This window comes from Penicillium rubens, assembly GCF_028828025.1.
Source record: "Penicillium rubens strain IBT 27055 chromosome Unknown utg000001l_segment0_segment0, whole genome shotgun sequence".
Classification (NCBI taxonomy): Eukaryota; Fungi; Ascomycota; class Eurotiomycetes; order Eurotiales; family Aspergillaceae; genus Penicillium; species Penicillium rubens.
In genome coordinates, this window is record NW_026890599.1 from 433,634 (window position 1) to 456,594 (window position 22,961).

A 22,961-nucleotide genomic window follows, 5' to 3' on the forward strand; every position below is an offset into this window, starting at 1 on the left:
CTTAATACAACAGAGCTCCTCTTCATCTACTTCACCATGGTCATCCAAGCCTATAATCAGCTCGCTGAGTGATGTTTTTCTTCCTTCCGGATACCCCCAAAGTGTCAGCGATGACTATCTCCCGTGAGTACAGACAGGAGCGTGTTGAAATGCATGAACATCCCTGGTCCACAAAAATACTAATATCAACGCCAGATATCAAATCTTTGTGAGCATCTAATCCCCGGCTTCCAGAGGCTTCTGCCTCTGGCCCGAAGTACCTTGTTCTACCATACCAGCAATATCAAAGATACACCTAGTACATAGAACTGACGACCAATCCACCGCAAACAGGACTCCCTTCAAGCCTTCTGCAGCTCAATAGCAGGCCTCCTCTCCTCCCGAGCGGTTCTTCAAGGTCCATATCCCATCCAGCCCAACTCCATAGACCAACCCAAAGGGCAAAGCAACTGACACCCAACCCAACATACAGGAGTCGGCGTCGGCAACGCCAACGCCTCTCCAACCTCCGCACTACTCCTACATATCCTCCAAGATATATCGGGCCGCATTGCAACAATCTGCTTCGCACACCGCATCGGCACCGCCCTCGAGCCCGAATGCAAAACCTACCGACTGGCAGCAGACGTCTTCAACGACATCGCCATGATCCTCGACTGTCTCTCGCCAGGTGTTCCCGCCGGACCGGCACGGGTGGCTGTTCTCAGCACAGCCGGTGTCCTCAGGGCCCTCTGCGGCGTAGCAGGGGGTAGCTCGAAGGCGAGCTTGAGTGCTCATTTTGCCAAATGGGGGAATCTAGCGGAGCTCAATGCGGTATGTGTCTTCAAATTCTGCGATGCATCGTCTCGTTGGAAATTGATAGGCAGAGCTAACTTCATCTATTTGCTGTGTAGAAAGATTCATCCCAGGAGACTGTCATTTCTCTTTTCGGCATGTTGGTAAGCATCCTCATCCTCATCCTCATCCTCCTCTCTCCATCAAACCCAAACCAAAACCCACCCTAACAACAAACCCAGGTCGGATCCGTGGTCATATCCCACATAACCAGCTTCAGCACAACCTGGCTCATCCTCCTAATCCTCCTAGCCCTACATCTAAGCATGAACTACGCCGCCGTGCGCGCCGTACAAATGACAAGTCTAAACCGCCAGCGCGCGAACATCGTCTTCTCAACACTCTTCGACTCAGACAGGAATCTATCACTAGATCTCGATCCTGAACTTGATACTACGCCAAGCCTATCTAAAACCAAAAGCGAATGGACAGTCCTCACACCCGCACAGGTATCCAAGCACGAGCGCATCTTCCACCGAGACGGGGTATTACAGTGGACGCAGCACTCGACGCATACAACCCAACCTCTCGGATCCGCACAGATAGGCGTGTCCATGTCTACGTTCCTCGGTTCCGTGTCCGGTACATCATTCCCGCGCACCCTCCCGCTACAGCGACTTGCGGCTATTTTCGCCGATGAGTCCTATATATTATTTCTCGTGCCGTTGACAAGTGGGGGGAATGTCAAATGGCATGCTTCGATTCTCCTGAAACGGGGGTGTACTGTTGAACATCAGTTGAAGGCGTGGGCTCATGCTTTACTGGCTGCAAGGGTTCTGGTCCGGATTACAACGGGCTTTTCTGTTGATGCTGTTCTCGCTGTTGTTGAGAGGACGCTTGGGTTGTTGAATGCTGATGCGCGCTTTGAGAGATATCTCACGGAACTGGGTGGTGTTGGGTGGGATGTTGATATTGCGGCTTTGGAGACGAGGGCTGGACGGAGGATTGAGCTTTGATATTGTCTATTGATTTACTTGACTTCGTTTATTCTTGGTTTTTGGTTTTATTGGTTTTACCTTTTACCTTTTACCTTAAGAGATTCCACTCGCTCAACATATCCTATAACTACATGTAGTAAATGTAAACAAAGTCAAATAGGAACTCATCCTCCGACGCAGTGCCGAAGACATCACATTAACACTAACCTTCGAACCTTGGAAGACTTTGGGAGGGGTTACGTGTGCATCTGTACAACACTTGGAAGTCAATATGTACGTCTCCCCGGGCTCTCGACATGTCTGAGTGTGGGTGTCCGACGTGTGTGACAAGGAGAATCAAGGAGAATCGAGGAAGGTCTAGACAAGATTGGTTTCGGGTTTGAGAGAGGATACTCGGATGCCTGCTCGGAGGACGGTACTTTTCAAGTTGAATTGAGACACGGGAATGTACGAGTCGAGGTCTTAGTTTTGTTGAGTTTGGAATTGCCCTAACGGTCGAATGCATGGTCTATGTAGGTCTTGGAATTCAAGACTACGAAAGTACAGTTTATACTTTATTTACGGTTTTTACTGTTCAAAGGAAGTTATTGGAAGAGGGGGTATCAAGTCTATTGATTCCGATAATATGAAATCCCAGTGGGAGAGAGACCAAGACAATGTCTCGACAAAACGCCGTGTCCAGAAGACCTGAAAAGCCAACAGGTCCTCTATCCAATCTATAGATGAGAACATGATATGATATATATGGGTTTCTTTTCCCGTGATGCCATTTCGCCGCCAAAAAAAAGTGTCAAGTGAAGTTGGGAAGATAGGATGCTCGGCCGGAGACATCCCATGAACGAAAAAAAATAAAAAATAACAAATAACAAAGAAAACGCCGGTTTCATATGCTTTCAATGCGTCATGCTCTCATACACCGCCAATATAAACGCTCGACAAAGGCTAGAATGAAGTCGTGGGATGATGCATTTCGGTATTTCATGCAAGTGTGTTGAGATGAGAAGTGTCGTTGCGGGGATTCGTAGTTGTCGTGAGTCAAGAGACAAAAAAAGTGTTTTGTAGGTCTTGTGTCGACCAGGGTCCGGGTCAAAAAGGGAGGAAAGAGAAGACAATTAGTCGTCAAGACCAAGAATCTTAGGATCGCGAGTGCCACCGCTGCTGCCTCCAGTGGAACGCTTCTTAAAGCCAAGCTTCATACCCATCTTCTTCCAAGGGTTCTCGGTGCGAAACCTGGGACTTTGCATGGGCAGATGCGGCTCGCTGGCAGGCGGGGTGGTGGGAGGCGTCATGGGCTCTTCGGCGGTGGGACTGGACTGCGGAGATCCAGAGTCATCGGTCAGAGACAGGTAAGCCGACTCGCCGCTGGTGCTGGTGCTGACAAGGGCGCCGGAAGTGCGTTTGCCGATAGCATGCACGGCGCCGAGGGACATGGTTGAGCGGTTGTGACCCGTCGCGGGAAGATCCTTGGTAGACGACTGCGGGGAGGTGCGCTTCGACACGCGCGACCGGACTCTTTTCATCGGGTGCTCGTCAAGACTCGTCGATGATAGACTCATGAAGTCGTCGGGCCCCATGAAGGGCTCGGAGGGCCCCATTGAAGGGGAGGTGGTGTGGCTGTTGACAAAGGGGAGAAATATGGATTCCTCCATCAAGTCATGGATGCGTTTCACGGCGGAATCTAACGTCTCTGGCACGGGCGGTGCAGACACGCTCTTGTACTGCAGGAGCGCATCTCGGACCTCGCTCGACAGGTTGATCTCTCGCGGCGACCCCGGGAAGATGTATGCAGTCAATAGGCGTTTCCAGAGCATTCGCAGGTGCTGAGATTCGGGGCAATCCGATTCCAAAGCGGCGACACCAAGTCGTTCGGCCAGAGCGTAGTAGGAATCCCGGTATCGGTTGGCCTCCATGGTGAATTCCAAGGTCTCGAGACAATGGTTCTGGGAGAGGTAGGCCATGAAGGCGCTCAAAGTGTATGGGGGAGGAGCAATGTTGGCCAGCACCTCGTCGAGCGTCGGGCGCATAGAAAAGGCCCCCGACGAGATAGCTAGGCTGGCCGGCCGGGAGCCAGACGATTCCATGTCCTCTTCGGAGTCGCTGTCTGAGGAGGTGGGGGACAATTCGGGGGTTGCGGTAGGAGTGTGAGGAGTGTGGTTCCGGAAGAAGAGGGACGGAGCCAACGTCTTCTTTTTAAGCATAGCGTATAGTGTGCGTCGGGGACCCTTGAACGGCTTTTTTCTCACCGGCCGTCCCCTGCCTGTGGGACGAGGCTCCAGCTTGTTAAAAGAGCGGCAGATTATCGGGATACAGGCATATAGGATTGGCAACACAGGTAGTAGAATGCCAGGGAAGGGAGGGTTTTGTTTATTATAGAATGAGATAATGAGGGAAAAAAGAGACCAAGCGGAAATGCAAGCACTAAAGAAGAAGAATAAAAAGGGCAAAGGGCGGATTCTGGAATCATTCATGACGATACCCTAGGTAATGGGGTTACGGGGGGGGGGCACCTCAGTAGACTCAAGTGGACCTAGATGGGGACGCTAAACTAGTTTCTGCGCCCAAGTGGATCCCTCTTTCGATAAGATGTCATAATTGCTTTTTTCTTTTTCTTTTCTTTTTTTCCCTTTTTTGGTTTATTTTCTCTTCTCTTTTTCTCTTTTTCTCTTTTCTATTTCTTAATTTGGATTATTTCGGCGTTTTCTCTTCATGGAATTTTCTGATTGGTTTTGACTTATGTCTTATTGTGGCGACACGCTGAACTCTCACGTTTGAACAAGCGCCTAAGATCTGCAAGGGATACTTTGGAAATGTAGAAATACGACAGTCTTCTGTCGAGATTAAAATGCAAGTATGAGAGCACCTCAAAATCAACTGAGTATTATGTAACCTACATGTGTCTGTCCTTGTTTTGATCAACAATCACTCCATAATCCTTCCAGAAGTCATACGTGTAAGCTTCCACGGGTTCTGGAAAAAAAAACGACCAATGCGCCCAACGTGGCGAGTTTGAATTTTCGTTCCCCTGAACTCCACCATGGAACACGAGGAACTCTTCCATGATTCGAGATTCATTTTTCTACTATCCTACGGAGTACTCCGTTACAACGCATTGTCCATTTACGATTTCCTTTTGAGATATACCTCTTATATCTACTTTCTAATTCACGATAACCTCTTATCTCCCGGCCGCTAGCACGCCATCCGAGACCGGAATGTCAATCCTCGACCCACGGTTCTGTGGTATTTTAACAGAATGACCAGACCAATACCAATAAAATACACGATGAGGCCGTGTCACGGCATTCTCTCCCTTGCATCGAAGGTACTCACTCTTCCAAGGTTCCAAACTACTTTGTCTTGCACGTCATCCAAAACCTCCCCTGTCACCTTGACGATGGAAACTCAAACATATCAAATAATATAATATCGGCACACTAGTTAGGGCTTGTGTTCGATGCCAATATGGCCCTGCCGATCATTCCAAACCCGGTTCTTGAGGATCATTTGTACCACACTGGAATGTCGCACAAGCTTGTCTTTTTATGTCTCTCCATAATTAAATAGGACATACATACTCGGGACTCGTGAACGCATATGTGGAATCCACAGGGATTTAGCAAGGCACAACGTGCGACGTATGAGAGAAATTATACAATGTAGCCTTGATTTGGTGGAGGCGAAAGATGCTAGAAACCGATTTTGGAATAAACTACGAAGATGAGTAGAGTCTAGCGAAATCCAGAGACAGAATTTTCAATTGAATGCTACTCTGTATACGGAGTATAAAGTATCAACTGCGCAAGGGCTTAGGATTCACCAGTGTGGCCGCAGCCGGAACTGCCCAGACCTTCTAGAATTCTAGAAAACCCCGTCGAAGCACTTTAGTTCTGCCAATCCACCCGATCGCCACATCCGTCAATCCTGAAAATTTCAATTGGGACATTCATATCATGAGAAATGATCTGACCCCCCTGAACGGACTCGAGTTCCACAGTCACCCGTGGAATCAGAGTTTTCTTTTTGTAGATCCGGATATTGCCACTTAATGATTCATGCTCTGTTCGTCTCCCGAGTCTACCCACTTAGCAATATTGTAGGACGCATACGCATTTCTATGCATGCCAAGTCATCCCTCACGATTGACATGGCGATCGTTGGTTGTAATTTTCCTTTTTTGTGCCTGAGACTATACCTAGGTAGAGTATAGTGGCTGAAATAATGGCTCATACCTTGCAATATATGTTGTACGGAGTAGCCACATAAAAGTGGGTGTACTGCCGATTGAAACCGAGAGCCAAGAGTTAGGAGCTGGAGAGATCTGTCCGGAGGCTACAGGGACCTCCGGCGTTGTAGATCCACCTCTCGTCTTCTCACCATCTACCCAGATAAGAAGATCCTACAGAGTAGGACATGACATTATCACATACGTACGAGTTGACATGATTCAGACATAGATTGTGTCATAGACCTTAAGGTTCTGCAACGCTCTGGGCCAGGATAGGGTTGCTGTTGACATGGCTCTTTGAAGCTTGGTTCTCCTATCACCACACATTTTGACTTTGACAGCCGAAGATATAAGAGTCAATGTTATGTGCATATCTGGATGGCATCCGGAGTAGGTAGAGGCTAGAACATGGATAGATTATTCTTTTAATAGATCACGAGATCACATACCGATTAGGTTATGAGGCAAATGAACCTTGGAAAGAATCATTTTCTTATTACTTGCTGTCCATCCCAAGTCCAGATTAATAGTAGAACCAACTATCACTGCAACACCAACGGTCAGACAGCAAAACCGTCCATCTTTCCTTTTGCGTTATGCAACTGACAAATTCAATTGGAGCACAGACCGTTAAAGGAACTGTCATATGTTATACAATAGAACAAGAGAACAACATACAACAGCATGCAGATAAATAGCTAAACGGACCACCGGCGGCATTCACATACAACATACAACATACGTTGGAATGCAAAGCAACAAAAAGCAAAAAGTGCCCAGCAACACGCCAACCCCAATAGCACCTGTGCGATAACGCGCAGGAAATACCGCTCTTATCCCCGGGAAACCCACGCGCCTAGCAAAGACCACCTGGGCAGGTTAGCTCCAATCACAGAGCCCACCCACCACCACGCAGCGATACCGCAGATCCCGTATTTAACCAGGGACAAGGATACCATGAATATCCACCCAAGGCTACCTGAAAGCCTCTTAAGCCACTAAGCCACCCCAAACCCCCCCCAATTTTCTACTCCGTAGGCTAAATCGAAAGGAAAAAGGAAAAAGGAAAAAGAGAAAAAAACACAGATCCACATCCAAGGCATCACACCCCCACATCGGTGCGCACGGGATCACGATGCGCCCTTACCTTGGCTGGCGACGTTCTCTCCCCTTTTAGTTCTTACTAGCGTAATGGGGTTGAATGCGTCTAGAACAATGTCCCGTTTAGCGAGGGGGTTATTGACTCTTTCCTCTTTTTGTTCTGTCTCTCTTTTTATTTATTTATTCATTATTAATGGATGTGTCCTGCTGTTTATGTATGGGGTACATTTCCAGTACTCCGTAGGGCGCTACGGAAGGTCCTCATACGGGGAATTATGTATTTTGCTAGTGGGAAGGGGGGTGAGGCTTTTTATTTTGCTTCTTTCGTGTTCTTTCCCTTGCTGTCTCTTTTCTCTTGTTTTATTCTTAATTTATTTATATTTTCCCTCGCGTGGATGGGGTTTTCTGACGCACGTCGGTTCCTTTTTGTGGAGGACAGATTGTGGCACATTTCTAATGTAAAACCTGCAGAGAGCTTCAAGGATTGTCACCAGGATGTTTGCTGTAGTACCTGGACATGTCCGTTTTCCGTCACTGGCCAGAGTTGGGGGGTTGGGCAGGGGTGGCATGGTCATTATTGACTGCATCACCACATTAATACCTGCACGATCCTTGACGATAGTGCCATCCATATGAACCTTGGTGTCTTAGCGAGTTTGCTATACGGAATACACAAGGTTCTGACTATTTCTCGTTCCAATAATATATGTATTTACAATTATATAATGGATTCGGTGTAATATATGTTGTAGTAAAAGCAAAATGATAGCCAAGCTATAACGACATAGTTAAACAGTCCAGCAAGGAGAAAACATAACCACGCACCCCGGATCTACCCCCTGAAACCTTCGGCTTTAGCCTGTAATATCGTTTTATGGTGTGATGATGTGCAGCAGACTAGAATGGAGTCATGACAGGGATAAAAATTGCCGAAAAGTGTCATATGAGAAGTCGAGCCAGTCTCGAAGAAACAGCTAAGAAGATTGCCGATCCGCACGGGATGATCTTTGAAGAGAAACAATACATATCCCTGTCACTAGACTAGTGGGACATCTCCACAGCCCCTTCTAGGTTGTCTGAACAAGACATAAGATAAACCGGACAGAATTAAGACAACAACGGAGTACGGAGTGGAATACAAGGAAGAGTCACCCAAAGCCCAAAACAGCACAGCGTAGTCGATCAGGCGGCAGATGCCGCGGATGACCTCATGTTTCTCCACTGTTTCAACTGCAATCTTCCAAGGTTGCTCAGACAGTTGTTGAAAATAATAATAATAAGAACGTACGATCACAAAAGAATTGATCGAGATCGACTCTAGGCTTGTTTCAAATCTGAGCTCGAGTCCTTTGGGGGCTGTTGTGATGATTCTGGACTCTCTGGATATATTCTCCCGGCGCTACGTGAAACGCTCAGCCCTGGATATTGTATGGAGTAAGTGTAATTTAATCGTTAGATATGGGAAAGGATATGTTTTCTCATTTGACGAGTTTAGTCTAGACTGGTCTTATCACCTTGGGCGCTAAGAATCCTTTCTCTTTGATGGGTCTTGGGCTCCCACAGATAGCTCTGACTATTATCTACTCCATAAGCGACCCGGGATCCAATTTACTGAGTGTTCGGGTGCTATTCCGCTTGATATGCACTCCGGTCTCCGGAGTGTACGGAGTCCGGACCTCGGTATGCGGTGCTTACTGTAGGAATCCAGTCTCGGAAACTGTTTCATGTTAGCGCCTGAACTGACAAGATCCCATTGCATTAGTAGTCAATTTAAGTGTCTGTGATTAGATTTAGTGGCTTACGTCAATGTACTCAACACGGAGTGCGGAGTATACAACATAGAGATGGTGTGTTGCATGTTATATAGGCAAGTCGATCCTGTCCAGCATCGGCATTCCCCCGAACCTAATTCCACCTGGGTAAGATATTCAGTATCACACGCAAGACTCCAATAGCTCAAACCATATATGTGGTAGCAGAATAATAACGTGCAATTAAACCCTAATTACTCCGTATGTTGTACACTAAAGTACATATGTTACCCCCCTTATCACAAATATAGGCGGGATGACGGGAGCAAAGTCCTACATGGAACCCCAAAGACGTACCCTGTCAATAAACCAGCCTTGGAAGCCCAAGCTCAAACTCAACCTCAGCTCCCAAACCAATAAACACTCGTCCAGCAAGAGTCCAGCAAATCCCAACCCAATCACGAAGTGGTTAACCAGCCCATCCCCGCAAAAGTCCACACCCATGCACAAAAAGCAAGGTAAAAAGGGAAAAAGGAAGAAAAAAGAAGAAGAAAAAGAGAAAAAGGAAGAAACTCCTCTGCCTAGCTCCAGCCACGCCAAGACTAAATCGCCAAGCGGGGAAGGAGATAAATGCGGGGGAAAGGCCTCGGGATGGACCAACGCTAAACATTTGAAGGCATATTACACTACACTTTTATACAGTACACATTACAAGAAACCCAATAAGCACCATCCGCTCTAACTGGCTGCCCTGTCCGGCATCTGAATTGCTCTGCAAGGTGGACCGAAAGTAGATCCCAAGCGGGGTTGATGTTTCTCTTACTGGATTCACGTAGGCGGCATTGGGTATGGATTGGGATTCTGTGGATGCTCTTGGGTCTTGGCTGGGTCGTTGGGTGGCTGGTGCATATCCGTATTCACTGTTATTTCACTGCTCTCCATGCGCATGCAGGGGCACTCGGTGGATATCATTGGTGGGCTAGGACTGCGCCATGATAAACGACTTTCTCGGTGGCGATCTTCGATCACTATTGGGTCCTAGTTAAGTACGGGTGGTGGGATATGTATATCCGTGGAGTGTGTCTGTGTGGGAAAGGGCTTGCTTATTGGGTCATGGGGTTGATATTCAGTTTATGCTTTAGGGCAAAAGGGATACAAGTTGTGAATTGGGACATTAGAGTTTATGTTTGTTTCTGCAGAGTCTGGGGATGATGATCGATGATCGACATTCACAATGTTGTACTCGGTAGTTTCGATATCATATGATGGTTATCGACACATTCTTTCTAGTCTTAAGATGGACATGTCAGGGATTGAGGTTGCTTTGCTTTACATTTCCCATGCACATATTCTGCACTGAATTGGGTAAGGCTTGTTTGTTGAGACATACTACTTTGAGCATACAACATATACACCATTGTATGGGAGAAATGTCATATCCTCGCTGGACTACTCCCTGTTAGCAGGGTACTAGGTCGGGTGACCTACGTCATGCTATAACATGCCGTGGACTGGTGATCCTTGCATTAGCGTGTCATGGAGAGCTGCAGAACGGTTACGAAGTAGGTGTCGGTGGTGGCAACGGAAAGACCATGATTGTGCGTGGGCTTTCCGCACTGCGCGTCCCTTGGATATTTTAGGCTGATTATACCAAGTGTTTGTCCTAGGGTGACTATACTAGGTCCATTCTATGAGTTACACTTACCGGGGGCTTCCATCTACTCGGCGCGTACGCCAGATGAAGAGATAAAACATATCAGGCTAAGGCTGTAGCCTCGCAGATCTTTGATTTGATATCTCTTTGTTTATCAGAAGACATGAAATAGTGAAAGTCCTCCTGTATTCTATCCCCTGTAACGTGTCCAAGCGTACTATTCCATCAAAATACCTCGAACCAAGATAAACATATCCGAGGACATGGATCGAAACAGCTTTGTTCAGCAGCCCGATAGTGAAATCAAAGGTGATTTCAAGGAATCAGCAACCCATCACATACTCACATTCTTCTCGTCTCCCTATCCCTTCCATTGCCGGTTCCATCCATCGCCAATTCCCTGGAACCGAAGATCCTGACGACAGCCACCAGCCAGGCCCGATTAAGCGGGTTCATCAAGTGAAGATGTAGCTTGTAGATGCTGGCAATTGGTAAATAAGTGACGCGGCTGTCATACAACACGCTCATTGAAGTTCGCAAGAAATGGTGTTGTGGCGATGAAACCACTATGGTTATGAAGCTCAGCTACTTTCGCAGCAAGAGGCTCATGAGTCCAATTAATCTGTACGTGCTTTGACCACAAGTCTTTGTGCCGCGGTCTTTTCGAATATCGAATACCTTCTCGCGGATCTCGGTAGTATAAGACATGGTGTATGAGTGACTTACGTGCTTTAGGTAGGATGAAATAGATCAACCGTTGAACGCAAGAAGGGTATCCTTTTAATAAGGTCTAGTGATTTGTCTGGCTTGCATTCCATTGTTTCCGGACCTAGGGACACCCGTTACGCTGCAAGATGCCTCTAATTCAGATTACTGTCGCCAGGCTAGTCGATGATGGGAAATCGAGTGTTATCAGGGCGATCGATCACGCGTGGTCTCAACCTTGATATATCTATCAAAGGAGAATCAACACAACTATACATCTACATGCCTAGACTAGATCAAGAATAGAGGATATAAAAATGAAATGGCTCTTATTACAGGAATTATTTATATACGCCGTACGAATGAACTGCAAAAGACTTGTAAAAAGAACAGACCAAATGAAAAAAAAGAAGAATGCTATCTTATGCCTACCAGTAACAAAAAACTCGCTTCTGAAACAGAGCAAGAAAGGAAAAAAAACAACAAAAGACGATTATAGACATGGACAATAGATCTTTGGAACAATCAAAGGGGCAGAGCAGGCGGTTGATGCGAAGGGGGAACGGGGAAAGGGGGATATATGCAACATGCTCTTCCTCTAGGCTTTGCATGCAATAATGAAGACCACGTAGTGGAAAGGATCTTTTCTCCCGGATGCACACAGGATAGGAAATAACAAGAATGACAGGACCATGGTAGACGGACTGGAGGAAATAAAGCACCCAAATAGAAACGAGAGTTGTTCGGCGTGCTTATCCGGTTGATAAAGAGGACGTAACGAGACCGAGAGAAGTATACAGACACGGACAAGCATGGCCCATGGTCAATCAATTCAGATTGCCATCTCTCGCAGCTCGGTTCATCCTCAGGGCGTATTTGTGTCGGCCTTGTCAATTCTCGTGCGGGGGTTGAAGCCATTGATCCAAGTTGTTTTGTCTCCCGAGCCAGCGCAAGAAACAAGGTCCCAGGGCGGCGCGCCGCAAATCAATGGCATTGGAGGATCAACCAATGAGTACCTGCCCGTTTGAAAGACCAAGGGTTGATATTAAACGGTGCACGCCGGATATAGTGACGAGACAAGGAAGCGAAATCGAAAACAAAAGACAAAACTCTCACAAGTTCGCCGTTCCGAGTCGTAGCACCATGAAAGAGTGATGAGACGTAACATCAATGAGAGAAAAGTTGTTCCTACCCACAGTCATATGTATAGGCTGAAGGATCGAATGGGACAAAAAGAGAATGGCCAGAAGGTGATATAGGCCGAGAAGCGCGATTCTTGCTCGGCCAAGCGGCGCTAACCACTTGAACACAAGGTAAGAACGGTGCGAGAGGCGAAAGTAAACAAGAGTAAAAGAAAGAAATCCCATGCAGACCTTCTTAGGCCGTTTTCTGACATGAAGGGCAGGAAGCAGAGGTGAAAGCGTGGCGCGGTAGGTCTAAATGCGCCGTCGGTTCATTTGATTGGAATTCAACCTGGATCCTGAGATGAGCTGGGCGCTCAGGTGATGCAGCACAGCCGAATCACCTACCGCAGCACAGAGCCTTCATCAACTTCTGCGTGAAAGTGGGCGGCGATTCAGGGGCACCTTGGCCACCAAGGGCCTGTTGGTTACTCAATGCCGGGTTCCCTGGACTTCCGTTGCGACCGGGGAGGTGGGCATTGGAGTTTTGAAACTGTGCCTGGGTCGACGCGGCCGGAGTCGATGCTTCCACCCCCGCGCTCTGGCGTTTGGGAGGCATGCCGCCGGCGCTTGGGCGCTCGCGCGTCTTTCCAGCTCCAACTTTGACTGGAGAAGGAGGCGGGGGCTGCGCGGCGTTTAAACGGTCGGCTGTCACTCCGGGACGTTGGCTGTTACGGAGCTCCCTTGCATGCTGGTCGCGACCGGACGAGCCCTGGTGCTGATTGTGGAGATGTGCCTGAGATGAGTAGGACTTATAGTCCCAGCCCCGGCCGTTGTTGAGCTTCATCCAGTCGTACTCTCCATCCTCCACCTCGCCGGCGTTCTTGAGAGCTTGTGTCAAGATATCACGGAGATAATCGTAGTCAGGAGTGTCCTCGAAACCGAGGTTGCGCACGTAGCTCAGGTACTTGTTGAATTCTTCTGGCGGAGTGATTAGCAGATGAATGGGATATGGATAAAAGTGAGATAACATACCTGGATAACTATCGCAGAGGTCCTTGATCGCTGTCGTTTGCTTCTTCTCGCCGATCTTCTCATACTTTTGCTTGTTGGTAGCAGCCTTCAGGCCCTGCCAGGGAAGGCCGCCCCTCAAGAAGTACATGAAGACATGACCGAGAGCTTCCAGGTCATCTCGCCGAGATTGCTCACGACCCAGATGTGTGTTGATACTCATGTAACGAGCAGTACCAGACAAAGATTTACGCTCGCGGTAAGGGATATGTTGCTTGGTCTTGGGGTCGCGGTATTGCTTGGCCATACCGAAGTCAACCACGTGGATAACGTTGGCAGCCTTGGTTGATGGCCGGCCAATAAGGAAGTTGTCTGGCTTGATATCGCGGTAGATGAGGTTCTTCTCGTGGATCGTTTGAACGCGAGAAAGCTAGTCGCAGTTAGCTATGGTTCATATTGTAATTTCAAGCAGGGAAAAAGAACGCACCATCTGCTTGGCTACCATCACAACAGTCTTTGTGGAGAAGCGGCGATTGCAGTGGTCGAAAAGATCCTCTAGAGAAGGGCCAAGAAGATCGATAACGAGGATGTTGTGCAGGCCCTCCTGTCCGAAATAATAGACATTGGGAATGCCAGCTGAATCAAGTTAGAAGAGCGCACAACACCACATCTCCCTACATCTGGGAATACTTACGGCATCCAACCAGAATCTTGTACGTCCGGTATTCATCGCGGAGCTGGGGTGCATCACTTTTCCGGGGTTCCTAATTCCAGGTCAGCCACGAGGCTCGCGCGACAAAGGAGAAGGGGATCATACGAATTTGATGGCGACCTGTTGGTTGTTCAGGAGGTTGGTGCCCTCAAAGATGACACCAAAGGAGCCTTCACCGATCTTCTTGCCCACACGGTAGTGGACACCCACCACATTTGACGACGAGGAGGCCATGGATTCGGGAGCAAGGATTGTAACCCGCGGAAGAGAAACCCTGGATCACGGGGAATGGCTTCAGGGACGTAGACACGTGATTGATACTATCACTGGGCGCAGTCAGCATATACCAAGTCGGACGACGATGAAAGCGATATCACAGTTTGATCACATACATCACAATAACCTCTAATTTTTTTTGTTTTTACCGACCGAAGCAGTTCTTACAGACTCAATGGGAGCTATTTGCCCAATAGCCGATGTACCGGTGACAGCGATGAAAGGAGACAGGGCGGCGGACGGGAATGCACAATCGGGACGAGATCAAAGGGACGTAGGGACGTATGAAGCCGGGACAACCAAATACAGGCGGAATTGGCAGTACTGAACAATAATTGAGGCGTTCGTGGGTCCTTTTTTGACGGTCGGAAGTGAGGAAGGAGCTGGGGTTGGAGTCGGAGGTTGTAGCCAGGCCAAAGTAAAGGGTGAAAAAGGAAAAACAACACAGGGTACTTCGACCTACTGCGAGTACGAGCCGCACTGAGCAGTGGTTCAAAGATAGACCAGAGGACCTGAGAAGGGGGGAAGATGGAGGAGGAGAGAAAGGGAAGGTGCAACACTCTAGGAGAGACAGGGAGCGGAGTGTATTGGGTGTGTATTGGTAAAAGACATGGGGGTGAGCGCAGGAACTGGCGGTCACGGGTGTATACTGTATGGTAATTTTGGGGTTGGGGGGAAATCTTCTCTTTGAGACCTATCAGAGGCCATCATCTTCATTGTTCTCTACCCATATAGAAAGGCTTACCCTTATTCAAATGAAATTTTGAACCAAATTGGCCACTCTTGAATATTACCTATCTTGTATCTAGCTACTCCGTACTACGGAGTACTCTGCACTTAGCTCAGACCTCCTCGGCGCTTCCGCAGCGGCTCAACCTCCAGGGCTGCATTAACCAGGCACCGAAAATATCAGGGAGGGTATGTATCGGCTATGTCCACGGGTAGAGGCACATATGGTTTTTTATTTTTATTTTTATTCTTTCTAAAAAAAAGGAAGGAATTAAAATCGGGGACTGAGCCCGAATAGCATCTTTTTTTTTTTTTTTTTTCTTTCAGGGGAGTTCCCGTCTGGAATCGGTCTGGAATGCGGGTTAATCAGGTGGTAATATTACCGTCTTGGCAGGAACCCGGTCAAGTCGATCACTGCGAATTGACTCTATAAAGTACACATCTGTACGAAGGTACAACTTTAGGTTGTGATATATGTCTAGGTTTCTAGACTTCGATATGACATGTCCACCATAAAGATCGACTATACGAATCGCAAGTGTCAATGGAATCTAAATCCTAGTATCGTTACATTATAGCAGATATCGTGACAAACGGCTCCGTATTGATTGCGCCCTAATGGTCTTTGGAAATGTCCTCAGCTTCGCTCCCAAGTTCATTCTCAACCATGTCTTCATCACTGTCCTGACCAGCATCCTCATCGTCCTCGTCGTCTTCTTCACTACTGGACCCGCTGCCTTCACTATCATCACTGCCGGGATCGTAGTCTTCCTCTTCTTCATCCTCTTGGTCTTCAAGCTCCCGCTGGGCTTTCTGGAGCTCGCTTTCATCTTCACCGGCTGCCTCGCCGGTGGAAGCTGCTGTGTCCTCTCCGCCCGCTTTATTGACATTGTAGACCTTGGCGCGCCGCGCCTCTGCGAGACTAGCATCTTGGAGCCCATGCCGTTTGATGTAAGTATCGATCCCAGAGAAATTGTCCTGGTCAATCATCGAAAATTCGAATTCTTGGTTGTCTTCTTCAGAGCCATTCTCCGGGCGAGCCATGACGTTGAGATTGAATGTCCGCTGCAGGACGGATGTATACGAGACGGAGTCAATGGTAGCAAATGAAAAGAACAGAAGCGGTTTCTTGAACGCAAATAAGATACCGGTTGAAAGGAGGAAGAGATAGCCTAGCGCAAGCCAAAGTATGTTAGAATGATCCAGATTAAAACCAAATCCCAATGGCCTCCAGGTAAACGGAGATAGGAATATTAACATACCTTCTTTGCTACCGCGGAATGCCTTGACATGGTATGCCTTCTCGCCCTTTCGGTGCGCCTCGGGCATGGCACTGACGAACTGCTTATCATCAGGGCGCACAACATTGGTGTGAGACATGTTCTCATTCAGAATTTTGCGAATAAATGCCTCAGCCGATTCACCGGGGCCGTGGCCAAGTTGTTTCCCATTTCCTGAGAATGCTGCCTTGGCTGGTCCGTCGGCTATCGTAAACACCATAGCTTCGGAGGCTGCTGTTCCCTCGGGCGGGGGTGTGATGCCATCGGCGTACTCGGGAATGATACAAAAATTGAACTGTTTCTGTGTCTTCTCCGGCACAGGAAGACAGAGCGCATGTCCTAATTTAGCAACGGGTCATGTTAGCAATTCCCAAAATAATATTTTTGGAGGAAAATATTTTCGGGTTCAAACTCACGAATCTTATCCATAGAAACGCCGAATTCAATCTCTTTCGTAGCTTGATTCCTTGCCCGAAGATACGGATGCCCAGCAGTGATCTCGAGCGTAAGCTTCTTCCTCTGCGGTGTAGAGAATGAAACATCTTGAACGTAATACTGAACTGGCGCGTTGCCATCTTTCAGGTCGACTGACGCCTGCGCAGTCTCCGAGTCTCCATTCTGAAGCTTGCGCTTTTTAACGGCAGGCCCATCAGCAGCTGGGGGCCGCGAAGGGAGGGTAGTGTTGCCAGTCCTGGCCAGCAGGCTGGAGGTATATTTCGCAAGATCTTCGAGCAGAGGTTTATGCTGAGGTGTTGAGCCTAGAACGGTAAAGCGCATTGGCGACGGTCAGCAGGAGGTCGATGGGTTCATTGGGAACGTGGGTGCGCTTTTGGTTACGCACCGATCGCATCGTAGACTCGCTTCTTCAGCAAGGGTTCCGTCGCAAATGCCTCCTCGATGACGGCGATGGGCGCGCCCGTAGAATTAATTGAGGCAAATGCCATTTTTTTCTTGCGACTGCTTTTGGTTCGAGAGAACAGCAGTGCAGAGAGTTGCAGGTTAGTCGGAGAATTGGGGGATGAACGTAAGGGTGGACCCGAAGTATCCGCATTGACTAGAACCCTAACTTGGGTCATGTACAGTTAGATATCTGATTACTTTATGAGTTCAAAAAGGCACAAATCTGAAATAACTTTATCAAGAAATAGATATATGAGTGAATGCAAAGCTCCATACTAGAATACAGTGGTGTGTGTACACAATGCTACAGAAAAAAAAACCCCCTCCTCCGACTTCCATCTTCCTCGCCTAATCAAGCAGCCTGCTTGGATTTCGACTTCTTGGTCTTTGGGGCATTCTGGAGGTGGTTGTTAATGAAGTTGATGGCGTCCGGTGACAATATCCCATTCCCTTCGGCATCAAATTTCGCCTTCCTAGCTTCCGCAAGTCGAGCAATCCGCATGTTTTTGGCATCTGTCTGCGGTGTCATCATGGAGACAGTGTTTCTGTATTCCTTGCGGTAGTCCTCCATCATCTTCTCTTCCAGGTATTTCGGATCGTGTCGAGTGCGGAATCTGGAGTATTTGTTGCGCAGCTCATCAATGACGGTTCGCGGCATAGGTGGCCGTTTTAGTGTGGGTTCGAATGTGGTGACCTCAACCTCCATTCGTGGTGTGTCCATGTCGCCGTCGGTGATGACAGGATCGTCCTCCAATGGCCAAGGGATTTCGATGTCCAAGCCGGAGACATATCGAGTGTAACTTGGGAGCTTGCTGTGTTGGCCTCGGTCGTGGTACGGCCCAGCGGCATAAGCGTGCTGGACAATGACGTTCTGCAGTTTTCCAGTCTCCGTGTCTTCCAACGGAATGACGTGTCGGATGTCGTCAAAGGAGACGGGGAAGGGCTGCGGTTGAGTATCACCTGCGTGTCCCATTCTGTCTTTGGCCCATTCAGGAATGATGACGTCGGCCTAATTGAAAAATGCCAGTGAGTGATTTGTTTCAGTAACCAATATGTTAATGACTTGGATAACTGGTCCGTCGGAGACATACCATGTTGATATCCTTGATCAGGACAGTCTCGCTGTCCCGGTTGACCTGCTGAATCACGTTGATCTTTCCCTGGTCCCGTCCTCGCACAACGCAGACACGGTCACCTTCGGCGAAGAGGACATGCCTCCGTTGTTCTTGCTTAGGGAGGCGCGGCGGGTGCAAGATGGAAGCCTCCTGACCACCATATGTAGTGCGCTGGAGACCAGAGTCTCGCATGGGGGCAAGGGGCCCCTTTTCCCAATCTTCCCAGCGGTTCTTTCGTGCCGCTTGGAATTGACTAGACAGCGCGCCGCCAAAGTCCTTCCGCGCCCGCCGAATGCTAACACGTTCCAACAATTCCTCTCGTTCATGAGCTTTTTGGCTCCTTTTAAGAGCCTGCCTCCGGGCTGTAGCTGTCCGCTGGATAACTCTCTGCATATTGGGCGTTGTGGTCCAGCAATGGCCGAAACGTTGTCTCTGCCTTAGAATCCCCGATTCGCGGATCGAAAATTGAGGGTGCCAGATTGAGCACGTGACCCAGGTGGTCAATATGTATTATGTCAGCAACGGCCGCCGCCTCCAGGCCAGGGCTGCCCGCATGTAAACATTCGAGTATACTGAGACCAACCCTCTTTCTGCATTGTAACTACAGGCTACTTGGTGGTTCAAATGATACCTTTTACTATTTACTTTATAGTTTAGCTATAGTTAATTATCTCTATTTGCAGCAGGAAGATACTCCCTATGGAAAACGGACAATGAAGCCCGGGAACTATCGACAGATCTCATTAAGGCCAATAAAGCTCAAGAGTCTGCGGATATGTTTATACAAGCAGTTCTCCATCACAGTCTACTGGTCGCATTAGAAATTCCAGGGCCATAACCAAAATAGAGATGATCTCAAGGTGAAAGGATGTCTTAGTGATATCATAAAGATGTTCGGGCAACATCATGATTAAAGGTCTATAACTGAGGATCTGAAGATCACTGATGTGGTTGAATAGTGCCGCTCGACAATGTGTAAAGTCATCTGTGTTTGGGATCTTCTGATTCCCTGTACAGGTCGTGAATCTCATTGACTTTCCGAATGCCGATCACAGGAACACACTTATGTGCAATCATCTTCGCAGAATCAAGAAGCACAAGTGTGGACTGTGAGCTGATAGATTGAGATTACTGCTGGACTCCAGAAGACCATGGAATTGGGGCACCGACGCGGCATTGCCGCGTAAAGCTCAAATGACGACTATAGGAGGCCGATGGAATGCCAAAGTGAGCGCGGGGAAAAACACATTGATTCCCAATTCTTGTTGGGCGTAAGAGATGTCAGATGACATAGTAAACACTGGATACTCTTCATAGAAACCGGTATGTTGTGTGGTCCGCGGTACAAGATGCCGAGCTAAACGAGCAAGAGGTGTAAGTGGATTGCAAAGTCCTCTTTGTGAGCAACATTTGCTTGTGCATATTTTGCTCTTGATCAACGTGTTGCCGACGTCTGGGCGTGCTTTAATGTGGTCTTTAGTCAAAACCTGGGGTTTAAGATGAACGAAATCTGCGATGGGGTTGTATCCCAAGTTTTGCATATTAGATCGGTCGTAAAGCCCGCCGGCATACTATGTCCTGAAACTGTGGCATTAATCCACTTTCAGCGGCGAATGGAACCAATATGAATAATGTTCTAAGTGTGTAGGTTCTTTTGGCGCTAATCCAATTAGGTGCCAAAGCGTTCACATTAGTAACCTCGAAAGGATTACTCCGTGCTCCGTACATATGCTCTCCTATTTTTGGTTTCCAAGAAACGACTTAACGGCGTGTGGCTTGTGGGCGCAGGATTTGACCCCTGTTTACTATTTTCAGCCGGCACAACGCGATCATTGGAGCTGGCAATATATCAACTCCACTTTCAAAACAGCGGCTTCAAGAATGTGGTGAAGTCATGGAAGCTCGGAAGCAAGCGAAGGGGTAAAGTACTGATGATTTTTTCTGAGTAGATTGGTAATTCCACGGTCAATTTCCCCAGTGGTTTGCCGACGCATTCATGCTAGTCGGGACTACCCCTGGATGTGGAATGAGACGGGTTTGCCAGCAGAAAGCATGGGATCGTTGGAGACCTCCACCTACAACATAGTCAGTACATGCTGATAGCTCCCAGCAAGCAGATCAACGCAGAAGCAACTGAGATGCAGGGAACTATCGGAACGATCTTCACTGGCCGAGCTGAGGATTTCGGGTAAGGGTTATCAGTGTACTCCCGTAGCCCTGGGGGACAGCCGTGTAGGGACATTGCTTGTAGAAGCTTGCACATCCCGGCAGGGTGGTACATTGTACGCGAAATTTGAGGACGTGGAGCTGAAAATTATCATAGTAGCCCTTGAATGTTTTTGTGCGGTGAGGGTGGATATGCACATATGTAGGTACCTTGGGATTTCTCCATAAATGTAGGTTTTGGACAATTGAATGAAGACCTCTCAAAGAGAACACAGCCACTGAACCACTCCATTCCAAGGTTACTTCGTATTTTCCAATCCGTGAAAGAGTAGAACCCTAAGGGCGCTGATATCACATTTTGCTCATATCAGATACCTCGGGTGGCTGTGCTGGCTCTGGCGGTGCAGCAAAAGACAAAGTGGACCGATAGGGTGGATGGAGCGGGTTATTTTGGGGGCCTCAGCCACACATATTTAGGGCTGTGTCTCCATTAAGTTCTTGTCGTCTCTCTTCTTAACCTTGGAAAAGGGGATGTAATAAGCCACATGTAAAAAAAAGAGAAATAAAAAAAATGGAAGCCTAAAAACTCAGGGGGTACATTGTATGTACACGGGTATGTGCTCATTGTACTTAGTTAAAGTGCTAGCATAGTAATGTACGGAGTACTCCGTAAAGGTAACGTATATACATGTAGTTATATACACATGCATACCGATACCAAGAAGCTGTACAACGTACTCAGGTAGTACCTTTTAAGACTGCCACGCAGGTCAATACTTCCCCTCAACCTTTTGCACGAACTTCTCCAGGGGGAAAAAGCCACAATACCGATACACCAACTGGCAACAACAAATACCCGTATACTGCCACCGCCCTCAGTTGTCTGGCCTGGTCTTCTATCTTTCTCTCCTCCACCTCCAAATCATCATTCCATCGTCTTTTTTTTCATCGCTTCCCATCGGAAATACCTACTCCATCTCCTTTATTTCTCTAGAGCTATTGCTGCTGGCACTAGCTGATCTATTGCATTAAATCTACTACACCGTTGCGCCTTTGAACACTGTATGGGATCACCCTTTTCCTTTTCCCCCCTCCTCGGGAGCCTGACTTCGCCCTTTCTTTTGGATCGTCTTGTCTATGTTACCCCCTCATGTCCTTAGAAATTATTCATTCTTGAAACTGTGGGACTTGCGGGGCTCCCTGGTCCTTTCCTGGTCCTTTCCTGCGTATTTGCCCCTATACTGACTCGTTCCTTATCAAGATGGCCGAGATCCGTCGCAAGCTCGTCATCGTCGGCGATGGTGCCTGCGGTAAGACCTGTCTGCTCATGTGAGTATTGAAAGTGACTCTCTTATTGAGGGCGCTTCCCTCAACCTCCGCGTTTACTCTTTTGGTTCGGCCGTCTGACTGAAGTTTACAGTGTTTTCTCCAAGGGCACCTTCCCCGAGGTAAGCTCCTATCCATACTCGAAGCTCCGATCCCCGAAACCACGTTCCTATCCCTAGGGCTGTACGCCAGAAGCATAATTCATGATGGATAATCTGACTTGCTTTCCGTCAGGTCTACGTCCCCACAGTCTTCGAGAACTACGTCGCCGATGTCGAGGTTGATAACAAGCACGTCGAGCTCGCCCTTTGGGATACTGCTGGCCAGGAAGATTACGACCGTCTCCGTCCTCTCTCATACCCCGACTCACATGTGATTCTGATCTGTTTCGCTGTGGACTCCCCCGATTCGCTCGACAACGTCCAGGAGAAGGTGTGTGCCTGCATCCCCCAAAGCGAAGAAAATGGTTGGGTGTGAAGCGGACCGAATATGCTGACGTACTACGATAGTGGATTTCTGAGGTTCTGCACTTCTGCCAGGGTCTCCCTATTATCCTCGTCGGCTGTAAGAAGGATCTTCGCGATGACCGCAAGACTATTGATGAGCTTGCCAAGACCTCCCAGCGCCCCGTTTCGCAAGACCAGGTACGCTTTTCCGTCTCCATGATGGATATATAAGAAACTAATGTAAAACTGCAGGGTGAGGAAGTCCGCAAGAAGATTGGCGCCTACAAGTACCTCGAGTGCTCGGCCCGCACCAACGAGGGTGTCCGCGAAGTCTTCGAGGCTGCCACTCGTGCTGCTCTCCTGAAGGCCACTAAGGGCAAGGGAGGCCGCAAGTCTGGCAAGGGTTGCCTGATTCTCTAAACGAACCAATTGTTGTGGTCTGGCTCGAGCAAAGATCATATGTATGAGAGCCTCCACGAAAAACAATTGGTAACAATTGTTCTCGGAAAGGAGGAGGGCTTCATGGCCTGCATGCGAAATTGTGGATAATATCGAATCCGGGCACTCGAGTCGTGGAGGTTTCCTTCCACGATTCAGCTGGTCGACCTTGTGTTTTTCTTTTGCCTTTATTTGCAGAATTTGTCTAGGGAGGCGTTGTCTTCATCATAACC

At 48.2% G+C, this 22,961-nt stretch overlaps 7 protein-coding genes across 7 annotated transcripts; 3 read left to right on the forward strand and 4 right to left on the reverse strand.

Annotated features, from left to right (window-relative positions):
- Nucleotides 1–110: 110 nt before the first annotated feature.
- On the forward strand, nt 111–1,790 carry N7525_000185 (RUS1 family protein; the record flags this gene model as incomplete). The annotated part of the gene is made up of 4 exons (XM_061211492.1): nt 111–123; nt 473–813; nt 894–938; nt 1,017–1,790. 4 exons carry the CDS (start codon nt 111–113, stop codon nt 1,788–1,790), a joined length of 1,173 nt encoding a protein of 390 aa, XP_061070718.1.
- A 1,094-nt stretch (nt 1,791–2,884) lies between these two features.
- On the reverse strand, nt 2,885–3,970 carry N7525_000186 (regulator of G-protein signaling domain-containing protein; the record flags this gene model as incomplete). The annotated part of the gene is made up of 1 exon (XM_002560134.1): nt 2,885–3,970. One exon carries the CDS (start codon nt 3,968–3,970, stop codon nt 2,885–2,887), a length of 1,086 nt encoding a protein of 361 aa, XP_002560180.1.
- An 8,050-nt stretch (nt 3,971–12,020) lies between these two features.
- Nucleotides 12,021–12,236, forward strand: N7525_000187 (uncharacterized protein; the record flags this gene model as incomplete). Its single annotated transcript, XM_061211493.1, has 1 exon — nt 12,021–12,236. One exon carries the CDS (start codon nt 12,021–12,023, stop codon nt 12,234–12,236), a length of 216 nt encoding a protein of 71 aa, XP_061070719.1.
- Nucleotides 12,237–12,729: 493 nt separating this feature from the next.
- Nucleotides 12,730–14,286, reverse strand: N7525_000188 (casein kinase I; the record flags this gene model as incomplete). The annotated part of the gene is made up of 5 exons (XM_061211494.1): nt 12,730–13,310; nt 13,365–13,770; nt 13,828–13,976; nt 14,035–14,104; nt 14,158–14,286. The coding sequence occupies 5 exons, from the start codon at nt 14,284–14,286 to the stop codon at nt 12,730–12,732; spliced, it is 1,335 nt and encodes a 444-aa protein (XP_061070720.1).
- Nucleotides 14,287–15,672: 1,386 nt separating this feature from the next.
- Nucleotides 15,673–17,281, reverse strand: rtt106 (putative negative regulator of DNA transposition (Rtt106); the record flags this gene model as incomplete). Its single annotated transcript, XM_002560138.1, has 4 exons — nt 15,673–16,229; nt 16,320–16,676; nt 16,754–17,095; nt 17,179–17,281. The coding sequence occupies 4 exons, from the start codon at nt 17,279–17,281 to the stop codon at nt 15,673–15,675; spliced, it is 1,359 nt and encodes a 452-aa protein (XP_002560184.1).
- A 308-nt stretch (nt 17,282–17,589) lies between these two features.
- Nucleotides 17,590–18,745, reverse strand: N7525_000190 (mitochondrial 54S ribosomal protein uL24m; the record flags this gene model as incomplete). The annotated part of the gene is made up of 2 exons (XM_002560139.1): nt 17,590–18,246; nt 18,329–18,745. 2 exons carry the CDS (start codon nt 18,743–18,745, stop codon nt 17,590–17,592), a joined length of 1,074 nt encoding a protein of 357 aa, XP_002560185.1.
- Nucleotides 18,746–21,318: 2,573 nt separating this feature from the next.
- Nucleotides 21,319–22,727, forward strand: rho1 (Rho family GTPase RHO1). The gene is made up of 6 exons (XM_002560141.2): nt 21,319–21,580; nt 21,780–21,847; nt 21,939–21,966; nt 22,079–22,276; nt 22,354–22,488; nt 22,543–22,727. Exons 2-6 carry the CDS (start codon nt 21,780–21,782, stop codon nt 22,708–22,710), a joined length of 597 nt encoding a protein of 198 aa, XP_002560187.1. The 5' UTR covers nt 21,319–21,580; the 3' UTR covers nt 22,711–22,727.
- The last annotated feature ends 234 nt before the right edge of the window (nt 22,728–22,961 follow it).

Excerpts from the sequence above, each read along its gene's own strand:
- rho1 (XM_002560141.2), top strand. The coding sequence starts at position 21,780 with ATGGCCGAGATCCGTCGCAAGCTCGTCATCGTCGGCGATGGTGCCTGC. Across the intron at positions 21,848-21,938 it reads GGTAAGACCTGTCTGCTCAT|TGTTTTCTCCAAGGGCACCT; the intron begins GTGAGTATTGAA and ends TGAAGTTTACAG. Across the intron at positions 22,277-22,353 it reads TCGACAACGTCCAGGAGAAG|TGGATTTCTGAGGTTCTGCA; the intron begins GTGTGTGCCTGC and ends GTACTACGATAG.